The 20,749-nt window shown below is 38.8% G+C and overlaps 1 protein-coding gene across 1 annotated transcript in view; it reads left to right on the top strand.

The window, feature by feature from the left end:
* DOCK3 (dedicator of cytokinesis 3) overlaps window positions 1–20,749 on the top strand; it is a 513,257-nt gene that overhangs the window by 419,070 nt on the left and 73,438 nt on the right. The window contains exons 24-32 of the mRNA XM_051985737.1: window positions 1,625–1,817; window positions 3,301–3,428; window positions 6,229–6,375; window positions 8,966–9,064; window positions 10,499–10,593; window positions 13,140–13,215; window positions 13,621–13,721; window positions 13,973–14,031; window positions 17,384–17,532. Of these exons, the coding sequence (XP_051841697.1) occupies window positions 1,625–1,817; window positions 3,301–3,428; window positions 6,229–6,375; window positions 8,966–9,064; window positions 10,499–10,593; window positions 13,140–13,215; window positions 13,621–13,721; window positions 13,973–14,031; window positions 17,384–17,532 (1,047 nt within the window). The remainder of the gene's footprint in view (window positions 1–1,624; window positions 1,818–3,300; window positions 3,429–6,228; window positions 6,376–8,965; window positions 9,065–10,498; window positions 10,594–13,139; window positions 13,216–13,620; window positions 13,722–13,972; window positions 14,032–17,383; window positions 17,533–20,749) is intronic.

Raw genomic sequence — 20,749 nt, 5'->3', positions numbered from 1 at the left:
GGTAATCTCAGACCTTAAGGGTAAGAGCTACTCTGAATTTGGGGTTCAGATCTTAAGCTTGAGGGAGGAAGAAAGGGACTAACACAAATGGCCACTTTTTTACCATGTGGACAGATCTCTGGCATCATGACCGTAATCATTCCCAAAAAAGTATAGGGAATTTGCAAGTTGGTCTGACTAGGCTTTGAAGGTGGTAAGAATTCTCTCCACTTTCCCTGACATTATTGGGGAAATATTCCCATGTGAGTCCCCAAAATCACTGTGCCATGCCATCAAAAGGCTGCTCAGTATAGTGGAGGGTTCCCTGGCTGAGAAGGAGAAAACTTGTACCTTCCTATTCTACTAAAATACTCTTTTACATCATGAAGTTGAACTCTGTGAGCCTTGCCTTCTCTATTTGTTAAAATGAAGATTTTGGCTAGATGATTCTATTCAACTCTGAAATTTCAATATTTGCTTTTAACACAATCCTCTTTAGAGAGTTTCATGCCTGAAAAACTCCAAACTTCTGGCCATTTTGGATTTACCCTTGAGAGTAGTGGTAATTCCTTGTGAAGGAGATAATTTGCAGAGTCTTCTATTTGCATAATTGAAAATAAGTTCATTCCTCCTGGAGAAGTAAGAAGCTTTCAAGTTGACTATGGTCGGCCTGGGGCTAGCAGACTCCTGAGCTGTGACATACAGAGCGGCTTCAGGTCTGCTTTCTGACACCAGCCACTTCCTTGGAAGGCTTACGCATCTCTAAATCTATTCAGGAGCAAAACCTTGGAACTCAAGAGATTGCCTTCCAAACAAAGGGAATATTTTCTTATATGGGTGCTGTGTAAAAATAGTTACAAAAATCCTAGGACTTTTTCCCATCTTTGTAATAAAAAAAGAAATCACTCAGTGAGCCACACAAAGGTGAGGTCTTGCTGTCCTCCTGTGACCACTGTTTCTACTTCATATTAAAAGTTACATCATCTTAGCAAAGAATTGGAAAAGGAATGGATGCCCATCAGTTGGGGAATGGCTGGATAAGTTGTGGTACATGAAGGTAATGGAATATTATTGTTCTATAAAAAATGATGAACAAGTTAATTTTAGAAAGACGTGAAAAGATTTGCCCAAGCTGATGCTGATTGAAACAAGCAGAATTAGGACTACATTGTACACAGTAATAGCAAAATGTGCATTGATCAGCTATGAAAGGCTTGGTTCTTCTCAATAGTTCAGTGATCCAAAGGAATCCCAATAGACTTTGGACAGAAAATGTCATCTGCAACCAGATAAAGAACTAAGGAGACTGTAAATCAACAGTCCTGTGTGCACTTCTTTTTTCTGTTTCTTTTTCTCTCTCCCATAGTTTTTCCCATTTGCTCTGATTTTTTCCTCCAACATAATTCATAAAGCAATGTGTATTAAAAATAAATAAACTTTTAAAAAAAGTCACACCATCTAACTGACAGAAGAACTCAGTAGTAGTTCCTGTATGCTGTAGGCTGCACTCTTTCAGAACCAGTGGGGAAGATAAAGTGAGCCTGTCAATCCAAACCTTGCCACCATAGACAGTCATCTCTGCAAACCAGGTGGCAGCATGTCCAGCCTGACTACCAATAACAGCAACTTTGATTTCCTTTTGCAGGCTGCTCTGCTGAACTCTTTCCCCGCTATCTTTGATGAGCTGTTGCAGATGTTCACCGTGCAGGAGGTGGCAGAATTTGTGAGAGGGACTCTGGGGAGTATGCCCAGTACGGTGCACATTGGCCAGTCCATGGACGTGGTGAAACTTCAGTCTATTGCCCGCACAGTAGATAGCCGCCTGTTTTCCTTCTCTGGTAAAAAAAAAAAAAAAAAAACATGAACAACTTATGGGATACTTCAAGTAATTGTTATCAGAGTAACCTTCACAGTAAAAAAATTTTTCTTATCATAATAATAAAGCTGGTGCATGCACAGACCTCATCAGCCTCCTTTCCTCAAGTCTGCACCAGCTCAACTCTGCACATGTGCCAGACCCCCCCACACTTCCTCCTAATTATACTAGAAATACAATATTCTATACTTATCTTCCTATATAGAGCTAGCTTTCCTTGGAAGTTTGAGGCTGGTACTATTTTCATAGGGATAGTATTATTATTTCTGAAGTGTTTTTGTCTCTCTAATCCTATTTCATCCTCCCATCACTGAATGGGTACTAGGAACAGAATATAGTGTTATCAACATTTTATAGATGGAAAAAAATAAGGTTTCCAGATGTCAGCAGTGAGTTAGAGGCAGAGCTGATCTAGAGAGCAAGGCTTCTTTATAATTAATCCCTTTTATGTCATGGAAACCTTTAGCAGTCTAAATGAAGTTTATCAGACCCTTCTCAGAACAATGATTTGTCACATTCACAATTAAAGGAAATTATAAATTTTAATTATAGATTAATAAAGATGCATTTTTTTCTCATCCAAGTTCACAGACACACTGAAATCTATTCTTGGACCCCTTAGGGAGCTGTGGACTCTAGGTTAGAAACCTCTGAGGTAGAGAAAGCAAGTTTCTTGAATCTAGCCAAGGCTCTATGTGCTGTTTCATACCCTGAAGAAATGAGATTTAAAGTGATATTAGGAGAAAGAGAAAAAAGACAGTCATCTAAATTCATGCAGGAGAACAAAATTTGGCAATTAGATTGTTCTGATTATCAAAGGATGTGCCCTCATTTTGTCTATTGCTATTGAAACAGAGCAATAACAGATTGAGGTGAAACCGCTGTGTGCTTAGCAGCTGTAATAGAGAAAGGGTATAAGCGGATATGTATGCAGGGCCACTCAGAACTGGATTGATATGAACAAATGGTAATTCGCATCAAATCTCCACATCCAGTCAATGTAGTTAAGGCCAGATGTGCTATTTAAATGGACTTTTCACTATGAGATGTGCTATTAATTTAGGGGTTTGTCATTGAAATAATTTCATTCAGAAGCTCTTCCCCTGACTCACCCTGTACCACATGTCACTCATTACAGGCGATGTTTGAAATGAGAGGGAAGTGGGGTGGTTTGTCGATCATTTCTGTTGGAAAAACAGAAATTGGCTCGCCAGAGGAAATGAGATGTTCAAAAGTGTCTGCTTAGCTTTCAGACTCTTCTAGAAAAAAAAAAAAAGTAAATAACCTTACTAATTACCCAGTCCCAGCTCTGTTTGGAAGCTATAGAGACAAGTGACTTGTTTCTGCAGCCATTTAAGTCTGTTTGGTTGAGCAAGCAAGGCTAACACAAATGGCCAGCCCTCTTCCAAAGGTCACCTTAGGATTCTCTGCTTCTTTTCTTGCAGAATCCAGACGCATCCTTCTTCCTGTGGTTCTTCATCATATTCACTTACACCTAAGGCAACAAAAGGAGCTGCTGATCTGCTCTGGGATCCTCAGCAGCATTTTCTCCATCATCAAGACCAGTTCGTTGGTAATGGGCTCCCTTTTCCACTGGTCTAGCTCTAATCTGTTTTTACCATGAGCAGACACAGACCAAGAAGAACTGCTCTGTGCATTATTCATTCAGGGGAGCTTCTCTTAGCAATGAGACAATCTTCGAGTAAATGAATTCTGTGTTAACGGGTGTGTACATACATACACACACCTTCTGGCATTTTTAACAATGTGTTCTTTCCTTTAAAAAAAAACTCCATTTCTACAAATCTGTATTAGATTAGCACTTTCTAAATTCCCTCTGCCAGCTCTATATCAGTTATCTATGAGACCTGAAAGTCTCATGTTGATATTCTCTATGTATTTCCTGAAAGACATTAATTATGGATTTCTGGTAAGTTCCTAGGGATTCCCTCAAAATGGCTTCAGTGAGATTGGGCCAAGTTGCTTAAATCTTTCCTGTAAGAAAGTATCTTTCTTTGGTTCTGTAAGATAGCCCAGAGGTCTGAGAGAAGCAGAGACATAGTGATTTAATAACTACTGATTACCCACAATGTACAAGGCAAGCTGAGAATTGAAAAAGATTCAAACTTGGCTCACTGGGGATGTAAGAAAATAAGACGAACTATACAACTAACTATCCTTAAGAATGATGCTTTCATTATAACATTTATTCCTTTCTTTCCACCTTTCTCTGTCTCTCCTTTCTTTTTCCTTCCTTTCTTTTTTTTTCAAAACCTAAAGCAGGAGATTATGTATAATACTACCACAGTTATAGGTAATTATATTATGTTATTAAACCAATGGAAGTTTGATGGAAGGATCGCACTTTAAATGAAAGTTCTCTGAATGGAAACTGTGATATATTGTACCCATTGTACCCATTGGTCCCATGAATGAGCTGTAGATAAAATGTTGAGGCAGAAGTAGAATGAGGAAACAAAAAGGATTTGAAGGAAATGTACAGATTTTGAGCCATTGAGAGTAAATGAAGGCAAAGGTGATTCAGAGAAATGAACTGTGTGTGATAAGGAGGGACTTCAGACTCAGTTGAGGTAGCATGAATGTTACTTGACAGGTGATAAGGGGAATTCTAGGGCAGGAGTCAGCAAACCCTTTAATGGTAAACAGGGAGGAAGAAGATGTGGAGAAGAAGAAATAAGTGGAGGAGGAGGAAGAGTTATAGAAGGAAGAGAAATATGAGAAGGGAGAGAAGAAGAGGAGATAGGAGGAGGAGGAGGAAGAGGGAAGGAAGAGGAGGAGGAGGACAGAAGGAGGAGGAGGAGAGGAAGAAAAGAGGAGGAGGAAGAAGAGAACAAGAACAAGAAAAGAGGAAGAAGAAGAATTATGAAGAAAAGAAAAAAAATGTGCCATAGGTCACTTATGACTGCTAAAGGGAGTTTTTAGAATGAGATGATCAAATTGATAGCCAAGAATTTATTCAATAGTTATTAAGTAATATAGAGAGCATAATGGTGCACTCTGAAGGAAAGAGAAAGTTTAGTTAAGAAATAGTCTTTGCTCTTATGAAGCCTATAGTCTAGTAAGATGATGTAATAGAACAGTGGTAGAAAAATTCTAAGGGACAAGGAGATCTAGCCAAGAGGTAACAAGACTCTTTGTATAAAAATTTTAAAGTATTAGCAATAGGATTAAATATGAGAGAGTTGGAGAAGAACCAAAGATGATTCCAATCTCAGTGTATTGTAAAATGGGAAAATGACTAGTGGGCACTTGAGAAGGAAGGCTATTTCATCTTTCCAAAGTCAATTTGAATTGATGATAACATCTACACGGATAGAATTTGTAGAAATAAAAGACTCAGATATGGATAATGGCACACAAAGAAGGGAGATAGAAAAGTAAAGATGTGACCAACTCATAGCAATTAGTAAAACAAGTAAACATTTATTAAGCACCTAGCTGCTGGCTATTCAAAGCCAAAAGGGAAACTCTGTAGATTCAGGTAACTAGGGAAAACAACCCACATGTAGATAAAATGTAGATAGACTGATTTGAGTATGGGACAGAATGTGAGCCAGGCAGGGGAATCAGGACAGGTTTCATGTAGAAAGTGGTGTTTGACCTCACTCTTGAAGGAAACTAGGATTCGAAGCTGCATAGTTGAGAAGGAAATGCATTCTTAGAACAAAGCAGAGAGATAGGTGATAGAGAGCCACGTAAGAAAGAGTAAAAAGCCTGCACTTTAGAGTTAAGTGGAAGGAAGTAATGTGAAATGAGCCTGAAGGTAGATTGGATGGCGAGGGACTTTAATTACCAAACTGAGGTTTGTAAGTGCAGACAGAGAACTGAAAATGGTTGGGATCTCCCAAGGAGAAAACTTAGAAGGAGATAAAAGACCTGAAAGGGACCCAAACACCTCAATGCTTGTTAGTGATAAATCTGCCACTGTTCTATACTTAACAATCATTGTTTCGCTGGGGAGAGGCTGATCTGATCATTTGAATTTTGCTTTATTCAGTATGAAAAGTCCTTCATAGCTTTTCTTTCAGGGAAACCGATGTAGAGATTAAAATCAGACTTTTGTTTTCCCACTCTGATAACTGTCTACCTCTGCCTTGTTTGATGAGTGAAGACGAGGCTGCCCTGAGATGGTCTTCAGTGTGAATGCTCTGCTAAACATCGAAGGGGGTTCTCCCCTTATCTCCTAGACTTTCCAGGTGTACTGGCCATTAACTCTAACCCAGCTGCAGTGCAGGTGTGGAACATCCTAGCAGGAAGACAGTGCCTAACATGACTACCTTCGTAAGTGCTGCCGACGGGGCTTTTCCCGTCTCCTACATGCTAACAGTTTGCTTTCTTGCTGCTTGCTCCAGGAAGCAGATGTAGTGGAGGAGGTTGAAATGATGGTGGAGAGCCTCTTGGATGTGCTCTTACAGACTCTGCTCACTATCATGAGTAAATCGCAGTCTCAGGAGGCGGTAAGGGGGCAGCGGTGCCCGCAGTGCACAGCCGAAATCACTGTTAGTAACTAACAATCAGGTTCTTTTGCCTGCTTTTCTAACCTTTATTCCCTTCACCAACCCCTCTCACCACCGCCTCCATCCCACGCCATCTCTCCCGCATGACTGATGAGAGCATGACTCCTTTCCTTCTTGAGTCACGGGGCATTTCTTCCTTCCGGAAATCAGTCACAAGTCCAGATTCGCGCCTCTCTAGAAGAGAAACAAAAATGGATTGGCTGTAGGGAAAGCGCTCTTGAATTTCCTGATGCTTTCTGGCATTGACCTCTGGAGTCAGTCATTTTCCAAGGTGTGGAGACAGTTGGGAAAGATTCCCAGGTGCTATGCTGAGAGGAGGAGAAAGAAAATCTCTCCCTAATCTGTTATTGGATGTCATCATGGAATACTAACTTAGCGGAAGTGAATGTCATGTGCAAGATAAAATGATGCTCAATTGTAATTTGCTTTTGTTGGGAAGCTTATAGCCTCTGCCTGTTCTGTCAGTCACTAAACTTCGAGCATCAGAGATTTAGGCAAAAAATATGATGAGATGAAAATATACAATTATTAGAAAATAGTAGCCATGCAGATATGATTTAGTGCAGAAACAGGAGAAACAAGGATTTCAGGAGGAGAAGAGAAACAGAAGGGAGGAAAGACCTGGCACTGCTGAGCTCCAAGTGGACATTTTATTCCTGATGCTTCGAGCAGGAAAAACTGATATTGCTGGCAATCCCTTTTTTTAAAAAAAAGTCTTCCATTTGGCAGATGGGGATTAAAATTAATCTCTTGAGTTAAATCCTCTGTGGGAAAAAGGCTAAACTCTAAGCATTCCATGGAAAGAGAAGAGAGTTTGGGGGATGGGAAGAGGCAGAAAGAGAAGCAACATCAGTCTCACACAACAAGACACTCTGCTTGTAACTGGTAGGCACCTGCTATAAAAGGGTCCCTTGGTGTCCTGAGTGACCTCTGTTTGGGAGTTCTCTTGTTTTAGAGGAATCCTATAAATAAACATATTCACAAAGAGCCAAAGCAAGGAGCTTGGACAGCAGTTATTAATTACAAGAACTAAAGTTCTTTTTATGTGTGATTCTTTGTGTTTCTCCATCAGATGGGAGGGAATAAGATTTATAGAGTGCCTAGTGTATGGCAGGCACTCAAATGCTGAGCCCTGTTAACACATATGACTTCATTTGAGATAGGTCTAGTTCTGTGATTTCACTGCTGGAAGAAACTCCCAGTGAGGAAATTACCTCCACAAGTATATGTCCCCATTGGGACTTGACCCCAGAACTTTTTGGATTTGAGTCCAACTCTTTATCCACTGTTCTTTTCAATTTTAAACATATACAATAATTGTAATTTTTTAGCAAATATTATTGAATCTGAATACTGAGTAGAAGTCTGATTCCCTTGATCTTAAGAATACTAAATAAAAAAAAACCACAATTATGTACAATGAAGTTATTTCCCACATGTCTTTCAGGATAGACATCTTTCTAGCTATTTTATTCATTCTCTGTCCTACCCCAGACTTGCCATTATTTTGGCTTTTGAGTGCTGCTTTGAGCCTTATCTGACTTGAAGAAGTGTTAAGGACTCTCATTTTTATCCCTAAATTCTCTGCCTTCCATTCCACAGTGCTTTCTTATTTATCTCCAGTCTTTGGGCCCTACTTTCTAGAATTCTGTGTAGTTCTTTTTCCAATTGCTACCTCGCCTTTTAAGCTTCAGAAAACCCATGGAACCACAGAGGCCCTCTGTGATCTGAGTCTTCTGTGGGGAATTTTGCTCCACAGAGGCAGGATGAGAATTCTCGCAATAAGGGAAGAGGCCCATACATGCAAAGTGTTAACTGAAAAACTTGTTGAAAGGAAAAATTGCAAGGAAGATCATTAATCTCTCACCTTGCTTCCTCATTATTGGTTGATATTTTTAAATGATCCTATGATATGAGGACACTGTCCAATCTTGTTTATGTTGCAGTAAATGTCCTGTTTTGAGCAGACCTAGACTCCTTTTTTTTTCCTGAAGTAATTGGGATTAAGCAACTTGCTCGGGGTCACACAGCCAGGAAGTATTAAGTGTCTGAGACAAGATTTGAACTCAGATCCTCCTGACTTCAGGGCTGGTGCTCTATCCCCTGCACCACCTAGCTGCCCCAGACTTAGACTTCTTTAGCAGAAAATGAAGCTCCCTTAAAACTTAGTTTTGTTGTTCATTTGTTTCAATCATGTCCGATTCTTCCTGACTCCATTTGGGGTTTTCTTGGCAGACATAGTTGAGTGGTCTGCCATTTCCTTCTCCAGCTCATTTCACAGATGAGGAAACTGAGGTGAACAGTGTTAAGTGACTTGCCTAGTCACGGTCACACAGTTAGGAAGTGTTTGAGGCCAGATTTGAACTCAGGAAAATGAGGTTCCTGACTTCAGGCCCAGCACTCTATCCACTGTACCATCTAGCTCCCACTAAAGCTTGATAGTTTTCACCATCTTTCCATGGACATTGGGGCCATTTCAAACCCACCCCTTTTCCCTTGACCTGGGTGGACTTTGGGGAAATAATTCTTGCAATTGTCTGTGCTAAGTGTGTCTGTTCCCATTGTTTGGCAGGGGGAATATGTGTCCTGCCTCTTGTCCCTGCTCCGTCAGATGTCAGACACACATTTCCAACATTTACTGGACAACTTTCAGAGCAAGGATGAGCTAAAGGTAGGAGGCAAGATACTACAGTAACAGTCTGTTAGGTTGTTAAACATTGATGGCTAGAGAAGGCAAAGGAATGGAAAACTGACTTTGGCTTCCAGTTTTTAGGGAGAAAATTAATATTTCAAAGAAGTAAATGAAGTAGGATTGTTGAGAAGACACAGCTATCCGGCTTTTCTTTGGAACTGGTATTATAACCTCCTTCAAACTGCAGGTTGTCAACTTCTCCCAGTGGTAATTGAGTGACTTAATAGAATAATTTCCCTTCATTAATACACAATTCCAAGATGTCAGCAGTAGGAAAGTGGCAATTGCCACATTAATCCATTATCCTTTCTATGGCTTCAGCAACTTGAATTGCAAACTCCAGAGCAAGAGGCACGAAGAAGTTGAGTGTTTCAGAATCGATCCCTAATAGAGCCTGGTGCCACGTTTGTCATTATCCAGCTGTACAGCCACCAAGATTCATTAGCGTTCTCATACAGTTAACTACTCATACTTTGCTACATTTCTCACCTGTCCTTTAAGGGGATGTCTGTCACACAAAGAGCTGCTTGATGCAGAGTCCTTGGCATCCAAGCTATAGTTTCTCCAATGCATTACCTGGTCTTCACTTGGAATTTGAAAAATGTGTGTCTATGGCAATGCTCACTGCGGGGACACCCATTTTGTTAAGTCATTTTTTAGTCACATATAACTCTTCATGACCCCATTTGGGGTTTTCTTAGAGTTGATTCGCCATTTCCTTCTCAAGCTTATTGTACAAATGAGCAGCTGGGCAAACAGAGTTAAGTGACTTGTCCAAAGTCACACAGCTAGTAAGTGTCTAAGACCATATTTGAACTCATGAAGGGGAGATTCTTGATTCCAGGGGTGTGTATAGTAGGTCACCTACCTGCCCCAGGGACACCCTTGAGGGCTCTATTTCCCTAAACTAACACAGAAGAAGCCAATTTCCTATATGGTACTCCAATGTCAAGGAGAAAAATAGCAATCCACTGACAAGTTCCTAATCTGAAATAGAGGTTTATGGAGTTATTTCTGTTGAAGCATTCTAAAGCTTAGGTAACAAGTTAAAATAAGAGAAACAGTGCAGCATAATGTACAACCTAGGGACAACTCATCAGTAGATGGACAAAGAAAACAAACTCAAACCACTCATGTGGAATATCTCTCGACAACAGACTTTTGGGCATTAAGCTAAGTATGCAAAGTACTGCTCCTGGACCAACCCACACAATGACCATGTCTTCTCAAGAGTCTTTGGCCACACTTAGATCAATTGGAAGCCACCTACCCCAAAGTTAGGAGATAGCCAAAATTCCAGAAGGACAAAATGACTCTAGGTGGTTAGGGCTCACCATCGACTCTACTAGAGCCCAAGAAAATAGATTCGTTGATACTAATGACCCAATGTGCTGTGACCTTCTCCTATACCAGGAGTTCCTGCTTAAGATCTTCTGTGTATTTCGGAACCTGATGAAGATGAGTGTATTTCCTCGGGACTGGATGGTGATGAGACTACTCACAAGCAAGTAAGTATTATCATGCTGATCATGCTTAGTGATGGATGAAGGATTAGATGAGGAATGAGTGGATTCATAGACAGCAACTCCTGTGTACTGCCAAACCCAACTAAGAGAAACAGTAGCCCAGAGGAAAACATGAATGAAATAGGAGTGCATTGTGATAGCCAAGGAGTGGGGTTGGGGCAGAGGGAAAGAAACAACTTTGCACACTGAAGCTAAGCCCTGAAAAGTAGCAGTGTTGGGTCCTGTTACTGAGAGAATAACCCCCTGGCATTTTTTTCTTTACTAAACTTTGTTCCTATTAAGATTTAACAAATATTTAAATGTTCAATTAGGCAGCACAGTAGATAGAGCACGGCCTGGAGTTAAGAAGACTCATCTTCCTAAGTTCAACTTTAGGCTCAGATACTTACTATGTGACCTGATGAAAGTCACCTAACCCTATTTTCCTTAGTTTCTCATCTACAAAATGATCTGGAAAAAAAGAAATGGCAAAGCACTCCAGTATCTTTGCCAAGAAAACCCAAAATGAGGTCATGAAGTTAGACATGACTGAAAAATGACTAGAACCACAACAAATATTCAGTTCAGACATTTATTGAGCACCTATTATGTGCAGCATTTCCCTAGTAGCACTCAGTTACCAACCATATGTAACACATGGTCCTTTAAAATGAGAAGTTTCCCAGCCATCAAACTGCCTGTTATACTCAGCTATAACCTTGCCACTTCCATAGATGGATCAAGGAAACAGATACCTGAAATTGGAGAGGAGGAATATGATTTGAGGTTGGTCTTAAATGCTAATGTCTCTTATCTTTAGAGAAAGAGCTGTGGCACTAAAACTTACTATCATCATGGTATCATGAAAAGATCACCAGATCGAGTGTTAAAAGACTAAAAATCAGTTTAGTTCAACAAGCATTTATTTATTGAATGTCAGCTATTTTCTGGGCCCTGTGCTAAGCTCTGGAGATCCAAACGCAAAAACAAAGTCCCTGACTTCAAGATGCTTCCATTTCTTGTTTCATGTTCTAGAAATTCAATATTTGGAGTCAAAGAACCTACATTCAAATGCCATTGTGCTCCCCACTCTCTGTGATCTTGGACACAAGCACTTGGCCCTCTCTGAGTCTCAGGTTCTTCTACTATAAAATGGGTGATTAGATAATATAAAGGTCCTTTTCACTTATAAATCTATGAGCACACCCTAAAGAATCCTACATGTATGGATAATTGAATGCAAAATGTAAGCAAAATAAACACAAAAGGATTTTTGAACTCCAAGGTCATCTACTAATCAACTATAAGCCAAGTTAAAAATCTTTTTGACCCTCAGGTTCCTCATTTGTCAAATGGGCGTGATAATTTTTGTCCTGTCCTCCTTTCAGCTCAAAAGAGATTAGAAAGTCCCTTGCAAACTTTAAGGCTGCTTGCTATCGTGTGTGCATCTCATGTGGCCGTCTTGATCTGGGTTTATCTGCTGATACTGGTCCCAGAAATGGGCTTGTTTAATATGATCTGTGGGACTAATATTGTAGTCCGGTCCTGACATGGAAACAAAATAAAAGTCCATTAAAAAAAAAAAAAAGGAGAAATAGCTAATGACTTAGAGCTTTTAAATGACTTGTTCTGCTGACACTATGTGATTTGGACATTTCTGGGGTAAAAGAAAGTGAACAGACAATCCCCACTTGCTGTTACAATGTGTGACTATAAAGTGTATCATGAAAGAAATTGTCAGAAAATGGATAACATTTTCCCACTGAATCAAGGTTTTAGTTATAGCTGGTGCTCCTGGGCACCATAGGGATCAATTCATATTTCTGTAGCAATTTAAAGTTTGCAAAATAGTTTCCATATATTCCATTTTGCTCTCAAAGCAAAGCCTCTGCCACTATTGAAAATCCTAAAATTCTGTTCCAACTCCTTTAAAATTAAAAACAAATGCAACATACTCAAGTGGTCCCAATATTAGAATTATAAAATCACAGAATATCAAATTTTAAAATGTCCCATAGCACCTCTAAACCTGCTCGACCTATAGGTGGCCAAATGCAGGTCCCAAAAGGAAAATGATCCCAAAGTCTCACAGCCAGTACATGGAAGAGGTAGGACAAACGTTGACTTCTGATCTGGCAGCCTTCCCACTGTTTCACACTGATGCCCTATGGTGAGACTGATTTTCATAAGTATTTATGAGTCCCTCTCTTTACTTTATAGTCCCACCTTAAACATACATGAATTATTTTCAAGAAGAGTTCCCTAATTTGCATTCCCTTTGCAAATAATTAATAGCAAATTAAAAATGATACTAAGATTACCTTTCTGATCATTTCAGCATGTAGAATCATTCTTCAAATGTGTCAGAATGAGTTTTTTTTTTCTCTCCTTAGCCTTTTAGAAAGCTAAATTCTGGGTCTCAAGAAAAAAAGGATGTAAGTCACGCAGCGATGTAGATCCAGGCCCCATTCCTGAGCGTTTCGTGGATTGACCCCTACCACATAGCTGTGGTCTGGATTTAACACCATCCTTGTCATTTTTTCCTGCAGTATCATCGTCACGACTGTCCAGTACCTGTCTTCTGCCCTGCACAAGAATTTCACAGACACAGACTTTGATTTTAAGGTACGTTCTCCAGTAGATCCTCATTTGCCTCCTTTAAAGCCACCAAACCTGAGACTAGTTTCTCAATTCCTTCTCTTCTTCCCAAGTGTCACTGGTACCTCGTGACAGAGCTGAGCTGGGACCTTGTGTTTACCAGTCCCCCAAACAAAGAATGCAGCCCAGGAAGCCTCTGTGATTGTGCTACACGGCACTTAGCATGTGAATAACTTCAGGAACTGATTCAGAACCCTTGACTGTTTCTAACACCAAGTCCCCATGATTGACACTGACATTTAAAAACAAAAATCTCACCTGAAAAAGGCAATACAAAAATCTATGCTAGATGACGATATTTTAAGTGCTTTCTCTACACAGCCGGGGGGGAAATTCAGACTGTCACACATTTCATCTGTTCCTACTCTCTAGGTGTGGAATTCCTATTTTAGCCTGGCAGTCCTGTTCATAAATCAACCAAGCCTCCAGTTAGAAATTGTCACTCCAGCCAAGAGGAAGAAGATTCTAGACAAGTAAGACAATTGTGTCCTAATCTCTCATTCACCACCACAGCTCCAGATGGGGTTATGTTTCCATGAAAGACCTCCTTCGTGTGGTCAGGGAACAAACTACCCTCATGGAATCATCCCCAAGGAACACGTGTGAGCATTGCAGACCACAGGCACAGCATTCCACAAAGCTTGGAAACAGGGCTTAAAGACTGACTTCACTGTGCTGAGTGCTTTATTCCTGTAATAGGTGGAATGTGTATTATCTTTCCCAGATATGGTGACATGCGAGTGATGATGGCTTATGAACTATTCAGCATGTGGCAGAACTTAGGTAGGTCTCTACTATTTCCTCCTTCTTTATTTCTGTGTCTTATACAAGCCAAATTACATGGGCAACAGAAATCATCGCTCTCCCTATGAACATATAGATAGATAGATAGATAGATAGATAGATAGATAGATAGATAGATACATTTAGATATATATATATATATACATATATATCTATATATATATATAGCTTTTTCCTGAGGCAATTGGGGTTAAGTGACTCTCCCAGAGTCACACAGTCAGGAAGTGTTAAGTGTCTGGGGCCAGGTTTGAACTCAGGTCCTCCCAACTTCAGGGCTGTTGCTCTATTCACTGTGCCACCAAGCTGCCCCTCTCCCTATGAATATTAATGAAATCAAATAATATTCATCCCATGTCTTTTACCTGTTTTTATCCATAGTATGCAGAGTCTATGGCAAGTGTGGAATCCATAGGGGAAAAAAAACCTAGGCCTTCTAGAATGTCACTAATTAACCAGAGAAGAGGCCGGGGCCGGGGGGGGGGGGGGGGGGGGGGGTTGAAATGGGAAAAGTTTTTCTAAGAGATATAGTCTAGACTTAGTCTCAAGATTATCCAGCCTGAATTTTTGAGAACTAAAATCAAGAAAGACAAGAAGAACATAAGAGCATTTTTTTGCATGATCTAATGATAGTTTTGTTTTATTTTTAGTCTTAGGATACATTTATTGGGAACTCATATGTCAAAGGCTTGGGTTTTGCAGCTTTTAATTGAACAGGAAATTCTTGATAGAATGTTGGAAAAAAAATACTACTTCTGGGACAAGAGATTTGTATTTGTTTTTATATTTTGAACCCCTTTGATAATGTTAATGTATTAAAGATAGTGAAGCCCTTTTCAGAATAATGTTTTTTAAAGAGTACAAAATAAAATATAGGATTACAAAGGAAATCAACTACATAGAAATATACATATCGACATATATTTTTAAAAGATCACAGACTCCAAGTTAAGAACCCCTAATATAGGAAGCTCTCAGGACTCAATGAGAGCACATCTGGTTGTAAAATGCACTACCTACTATAAATAACTGGGAATCACATTCCTTCTAAGTTGCCAAAAGAACTAAGCCAACAATTAGAAAATAATAAAACAACTCTGCCAGGTTGGTTTCCAAGTGAAACTACTCAGTTGGTTGTTAAGTTGTTAAGAATTATACACAAATTTGTCTAGACTGTGTAAATATATCATATTAATTAAAGATGATGAGAAATATAGAAAACTAAAGAAATATATTAAATTAATTTTTTAACATATGCCAAATGACTATCACTCTGTTTCATCAGACCATCAATTCTGGTCACTTCTACCAAACTGCAGAATTCATGAATGTGAAAAACGAGAATTTTGTGAGCTACCTAACCTTTAAGATCTGACCTTAAGGTTGACTTAACCTTGCTTTTCATAAATTTGAGGTTTTCCTTCTCCAGAGGACTATAGACTTTCTGTGGTTCTAATTTTTACTACAACTTTCCAAAGTATTATGTTCAGAATAGGAATCTTTAGAATGACTTATGGATAATTCTGTCATCAATTTTTGATGGATGGAAGGAAGGAAGGAAAGAAGGAAGGAAGGAAAGAAAGAAAGAAAGAAAGAAAGAAAGAAAGAAAGAAAGAAAGAAAGAAAGAAAGAAAGAAAGAAAGAAAGAAAGAAAGAAAGAAAGAAAGAAAGAAAGAAAGAAGGAAGGAAGGAAGGAAGGAAGAAGGAAGGAAGAAGGAAGGAAGGAAGGAAGGAAGAAGGAAGGAAGGAAGGAAGGAAAGAAAGAAAGAAAGAAAGAAAGAAAGAAAGAAAGAAAGAAAGAAAGAAAGAAAGAAAGAAAGAAAGAAAGAAAGAAAGAAAGAAAGAAAGAAAAACTGATATCTTAATTGTATCAGGGTGATGCTACCAACTAGAACATCCATCATCGGTATTGTAATTTTCTCTCATTCAACTGAATTCTTTCTGACATAGATGAATTAACATTAGCCCCAAATTGGTCCTAAAATCCTCAAGAACTCAAGATAATCAGTGCCATCATCAGGTCCCCCCCTTTAGAGATGCAAAATCTGTACCATCTTGTTAATATATGTTCACTGGATAAACTTTCAAAATATTCTACTTTTCAAACTTTTCTATGCATAGTTAATAACCTCAAAAGTTTCATCTTGATGATACTTTATGCCTTTGAGGACTATGTGGTAGTTGATGTAAATGCTGTTTTCTCATTGCTATGAAATAAATTTACATAAGATCTCTTTGCCTTATTGCAAAGGCCATAAAAAGTTATCCCCAAAAAAAATTAAATTAATTTTTCAAAAAAAAAAGTCACCCCACTGTAAGCAGGCACACAAAACCAATTTGCTCCTCATTAGTTTTTTTTTTTTTAAGAGTGATAATAGTATTCTTAGAATGTTATTTTCCCAGGTATCATTTTCACAGTCCAAAGAAAAAACTAAGACTTCCTATTGTTGATCAGCCCAGCCATGATCTGGGCAAATACACTTAAGTGCCTCTTTTCTGTTCCATTCACAATCACAATAAGCAAACAAGCTACAGAGCTCTTTTATTTTTCCAGTCAAGAATTTGGTTCATTTGAATCTTATAAAAGACTTTCTCCAAAAGATTTAATTCCTTATTGAGGTAGATCTAAGTATATATGTTTCTATCTTTCTTAATAAAGGAACCAATCTTTTTTCAGTATGAAATGTGGGGAAAAAAAGTCACATGGAAGTGTTTCTAGTTTTAAGTATCCCAATTTCTATGCTTGCCTAGTAACTACTAATGAAGTGCCATGACCCAGTTGTGTGGGAGGTTATGCTCAAGTTGAAGTGAGGGAAGCTTGTGAAGATGTTGTATATTGCATAATATTGGTGGTGAAAAGTTTAAACCTGTTCAGTTCAATAACATACATTCAGAAGCAAAATCAGAGTAAGATCTTTTTAATTGAAGCTGAAAGCAATAAGCACCAAGCTAAATAAATTGACTTTGAAATAAATATTCTTTGGAATTGTTTCAAGGTCTTCATCCTACCTGAGAATAAAGACAAAAGTTCATTGTAGCCAATACCTATTCTACTTTTTGATTTGAGAATAAGTAAATTGTTTGGAGTTTTCAGGGAAGTCATAGAAACAACTTTCAGGTTTCCAAGAAGGTGTGTCTAACAGAACCACAATGAACTCACCCATGAAATTTAGATAGCAAAAGAATTAGTTCTCCAAATACTCTTAACTGGAGAATCTGCTTTGCTCTAAGAGTCTTTATTGCCCAAAAGGTTAATTGACAATCTAGTATTTTATATCTTATGTAGGAGGAAAGTATTAGACGTTAACTGAATATAAATTGTTTTGCCATCTAGGTGAACATAAAATTCACTTTATTCCGGGAATGATCGGTCCTTTTCTGGGTGTTACCCTAGTCCCGCAGCCAGAGGTTCGTAATATCATGATCCCCATCTTTCATGATATGATGGACTGGGAGCAGAGGAAAAATGGCAACTTCAAACAGGTAAGACAACTTCTCAGGGTCATTCAGGATCCTCTCTTCTTAGACCCTGACCTCCTGAGGCAGGCTCAACAAGCTCATTGCTCCCTGGTGAGAGATTATGTGGGATCCATCAGTTAGATGAGGATTTGACATTTAAGCCTCTGTTCACAGGTTTGTCTTGTCTTGATTTATTTTGACTGATTTGAAAATGTGAACTAATTTTCTTAGCTTATTTATGCAGGGAAGGGCCAGGACTGAGAGTAAAAAGAAGTAAGAGGCCTAAGTGTGATCAAGGAAAGAAGAGGGAAGATATTTCATCTCCAGACTACTGCTAGAAACAAAGAGTACCTATGATGTACTGGGAGGTTGTCATCCTTTCTAAAGTACTCTACATTAAATTCTGGTTTATAGAATATGTTTTTTCACAATAGTTTTTTTTATTGCAGAAAGAGCCAGAGGGTCACCCTCCTGCAATAGTAACTCTTACTTGAAGGCAAAGGGATGTACTGGGTAATCTCTAGAAATTCCCAAAGGGCAGTTTTCTTGGATTCTCTGAACAAAGATTCTGGTCACAGATGAAGTCAAGAGAAATAACAATTATGAAAAAGATTTTTTTATTTCCCCTGAAGCTATGTGCTTCTGTCCTTTCAATGACAACTTGTCCCTTCATCATTCTTTCTGATCTCATTTCTCTGTAGTGACTTGACAGTTGATAGGCAAGTGAAGGGATACCCTACACAGAACTCAAAAAAGAATAATCCATGATCAGCAACTGCCTCTGATTCCATCCAAAGTCCAAGGGAAACTGCCTCATCAGGAAAGGAGGACATTTATTCTTTCAGTCTTTAGATCAATCTTTCCTATTCCCATATACCAGCCTGTGTCTGCTGATCAAAGTAAAAAACTGTTTTTCAATAGAATCCAAGTCACCAATCAATTTTTCAATTCAACAGAGCTTTACTGAGCTCCTACTGTATGTAAAATCCAATGCTGAGTTCTTATACACTGTCATAGTTCATACTGCAGAGCAAAGCAATTTGAGCTAGACTTAGTTCTGCATCAGGGTGACCCTCTGAGTTCTTCTGCTTAAAAAACAATTGCAAACAGAACATGTTCGCCAAACCAAACACAGCTTGATTTTTCAAATTAAGGTTGCAACTCTGGTAGTTAGAAAACCTTGTCTGGATGCATGGTAAGAGCCTCTGGGATATAAAACTCATTGGTGGAGAATAAATGGGGAAATCAAGATTTCACTTTAGAAATGTTGGTTTTCCTAATGGTCAGAATAAAAGCAATTGCTATAAACTTAAACTAGTCGATATTGCAAATTATAATGTGATAGATTTGAATAGATTCCCTTTTCATTAAGCCTAGATACATTTACTTTGGAGATATGAGGTTTGTCTTCCCTTCTTTGCAATTCTAGACCTCACCCAAAAATCTCTCCTGCATTTCATGGTCCTGGCAATATTGAAGTAGACTCATTTCCTCCCTCCCCCTCCCCCCATCATTTAGCAAATGTGTCACCTTTTCTATCTAAATCTTCTTACACTGTCGCACTCTCACCATTCATTGTTCCAGACCTTACTGCATAAATAAGCCCGACCAAATCTCCTTTTCTAACCCTGGGTGATATTTTATGCCACATTTAGCCCCTTAGCTATCCTAGATAGGATGCTATAGTTTACTTGGGACCACCATGCATCACTCCTCAGAACTGTTCTTGAGATCACCTACATGACTATTGATGTCAAAAAAAGATGGGAGCTTTCTATTGTTATTATAGTTAGGGAGAAGCTTCAAATCAATTAAAGTACTATACTGTTTTCCAAATACAATCTGGCCCACTGTCTGCTGTTATTAAATTCTAAGTCCAACTCATTGTTTCATCTGCAATACCTGATCAAGATATTCACACAGATGGACAAGTTCAATAGGCTGTCCATCCATTTGCACCTCACAATTTGGCACTCAATGCCTATTTATTTTTTCTTGTGTGGAATGTTAAGATTTAAACTCTTTTAAGTGGGCAAGAATATTAAGACTTTGTAGTATTCTAGTGCTTGATCATGTCATGCAAATGGGAATATCTATCCAAAATAGACAAATTCAACCCCCATTTCCAAAAGCTTTGTGAAGGTTCAATTCAACAAATAATTCTTGAGTATTTACTAAATATAGAGCTCTCTTCTGTGGGTTGGAAAACAATTAAAATGATGAAGATACAGTCACTGCTTTCATGAAGCTTATAGAATAGAGATGTCATACCCATAGCAATACTGTGGAGTAAAAAATAAAAACTCAATAAAATATAGTTAGTGTTACATTTTGAAATTAAATCAATAGGAAGCCTTCAGGAAGCCTTAGGTATGAATTAATGGCCCCTATTTCTATTGGGGTTTGACACCACTCAATATGAGTCCCAAAGATATGACCAAAATATGTAATCATAATACAGAACACATGATTTAAGAGTTATCAAAAACAAACTGTTACATAAGGTCCAAAGCAGGGTACTTTATATGCCCGGGGGAAAGAAGGGAAGAAAATCAGGAAAGCCTTCCTTAAATGTAGTTGGCCTTTGAGTTGAGCTTTATGTATTAGACAGAAATTCAGTTGGAAGAGGAGGGGAGAGAATTCCAGGTATGGGAATATCACAAGCAAAGTCACGGAGACTAGAAAGTGCATGAATGGAAAGAGGACAGAGTAGTCCAGTTTTATTGGAGTGCATATGCCTATAAGCTGAAGCTGGAAAAATAGGACAATACCTATTCTAGGGGCATTATGAATAGTAGGGTAGGAAGCTTGAAATTTACTTTATACATGTAGAAATTGTAAGATAGAACAGCTTGGGACTGGAGTTTGGTGGGGAATGATCAAAGTTAATGAGGCCACAATGCAAAGAATGAATTGAAGGAAATCAAGAATGAAGACAAAAATCGGGGTATAGAACACTGGAGTCGAGAGGACTTGAGTTCAAATCCAGCCTCAAACACTTGACATTTACTAGCTGTGTGACCCTGCACAAATTACTTAATCCTGACAGCCTCACCAAAAAAGAAGTCAGGACAAAAGGCTACCAAAGCAATGGGGGGGTGGGGGGGGAGGGAAGGACACACATGAGGGTAGGGGGTGGGAATATGTACTAGAAGAGTATCAGTGGGACTAGGATAGAGGGAACATATGTGAAAGATGTCATAGAGGAGATTCCTCAGTAAATCATCATAAACCATGAGAG

Source organism: Antechinus flavipes, chromosome 1 (genome assembly GCF_016432865.1).
Source record: "Antechinus flavipes isolate AdamAnt ecotype Samford, QLD, Australia chromosome 1, AdamAnt_v2, whole genome shotgun sequence".
In the NCBI taxonomy this organism is placed as follows: Eukaryota; Metazoa; Chordata; class Mammalia; order Dasyuromorphia; family Dasyuridae; genus Antechinus; species Antechinus flavipes.
The sequence above is the reverse complement of the archived record's forward strand: the minus strand, read 5'-3'. Positions and strand labels throughout refer to the sequence as shown.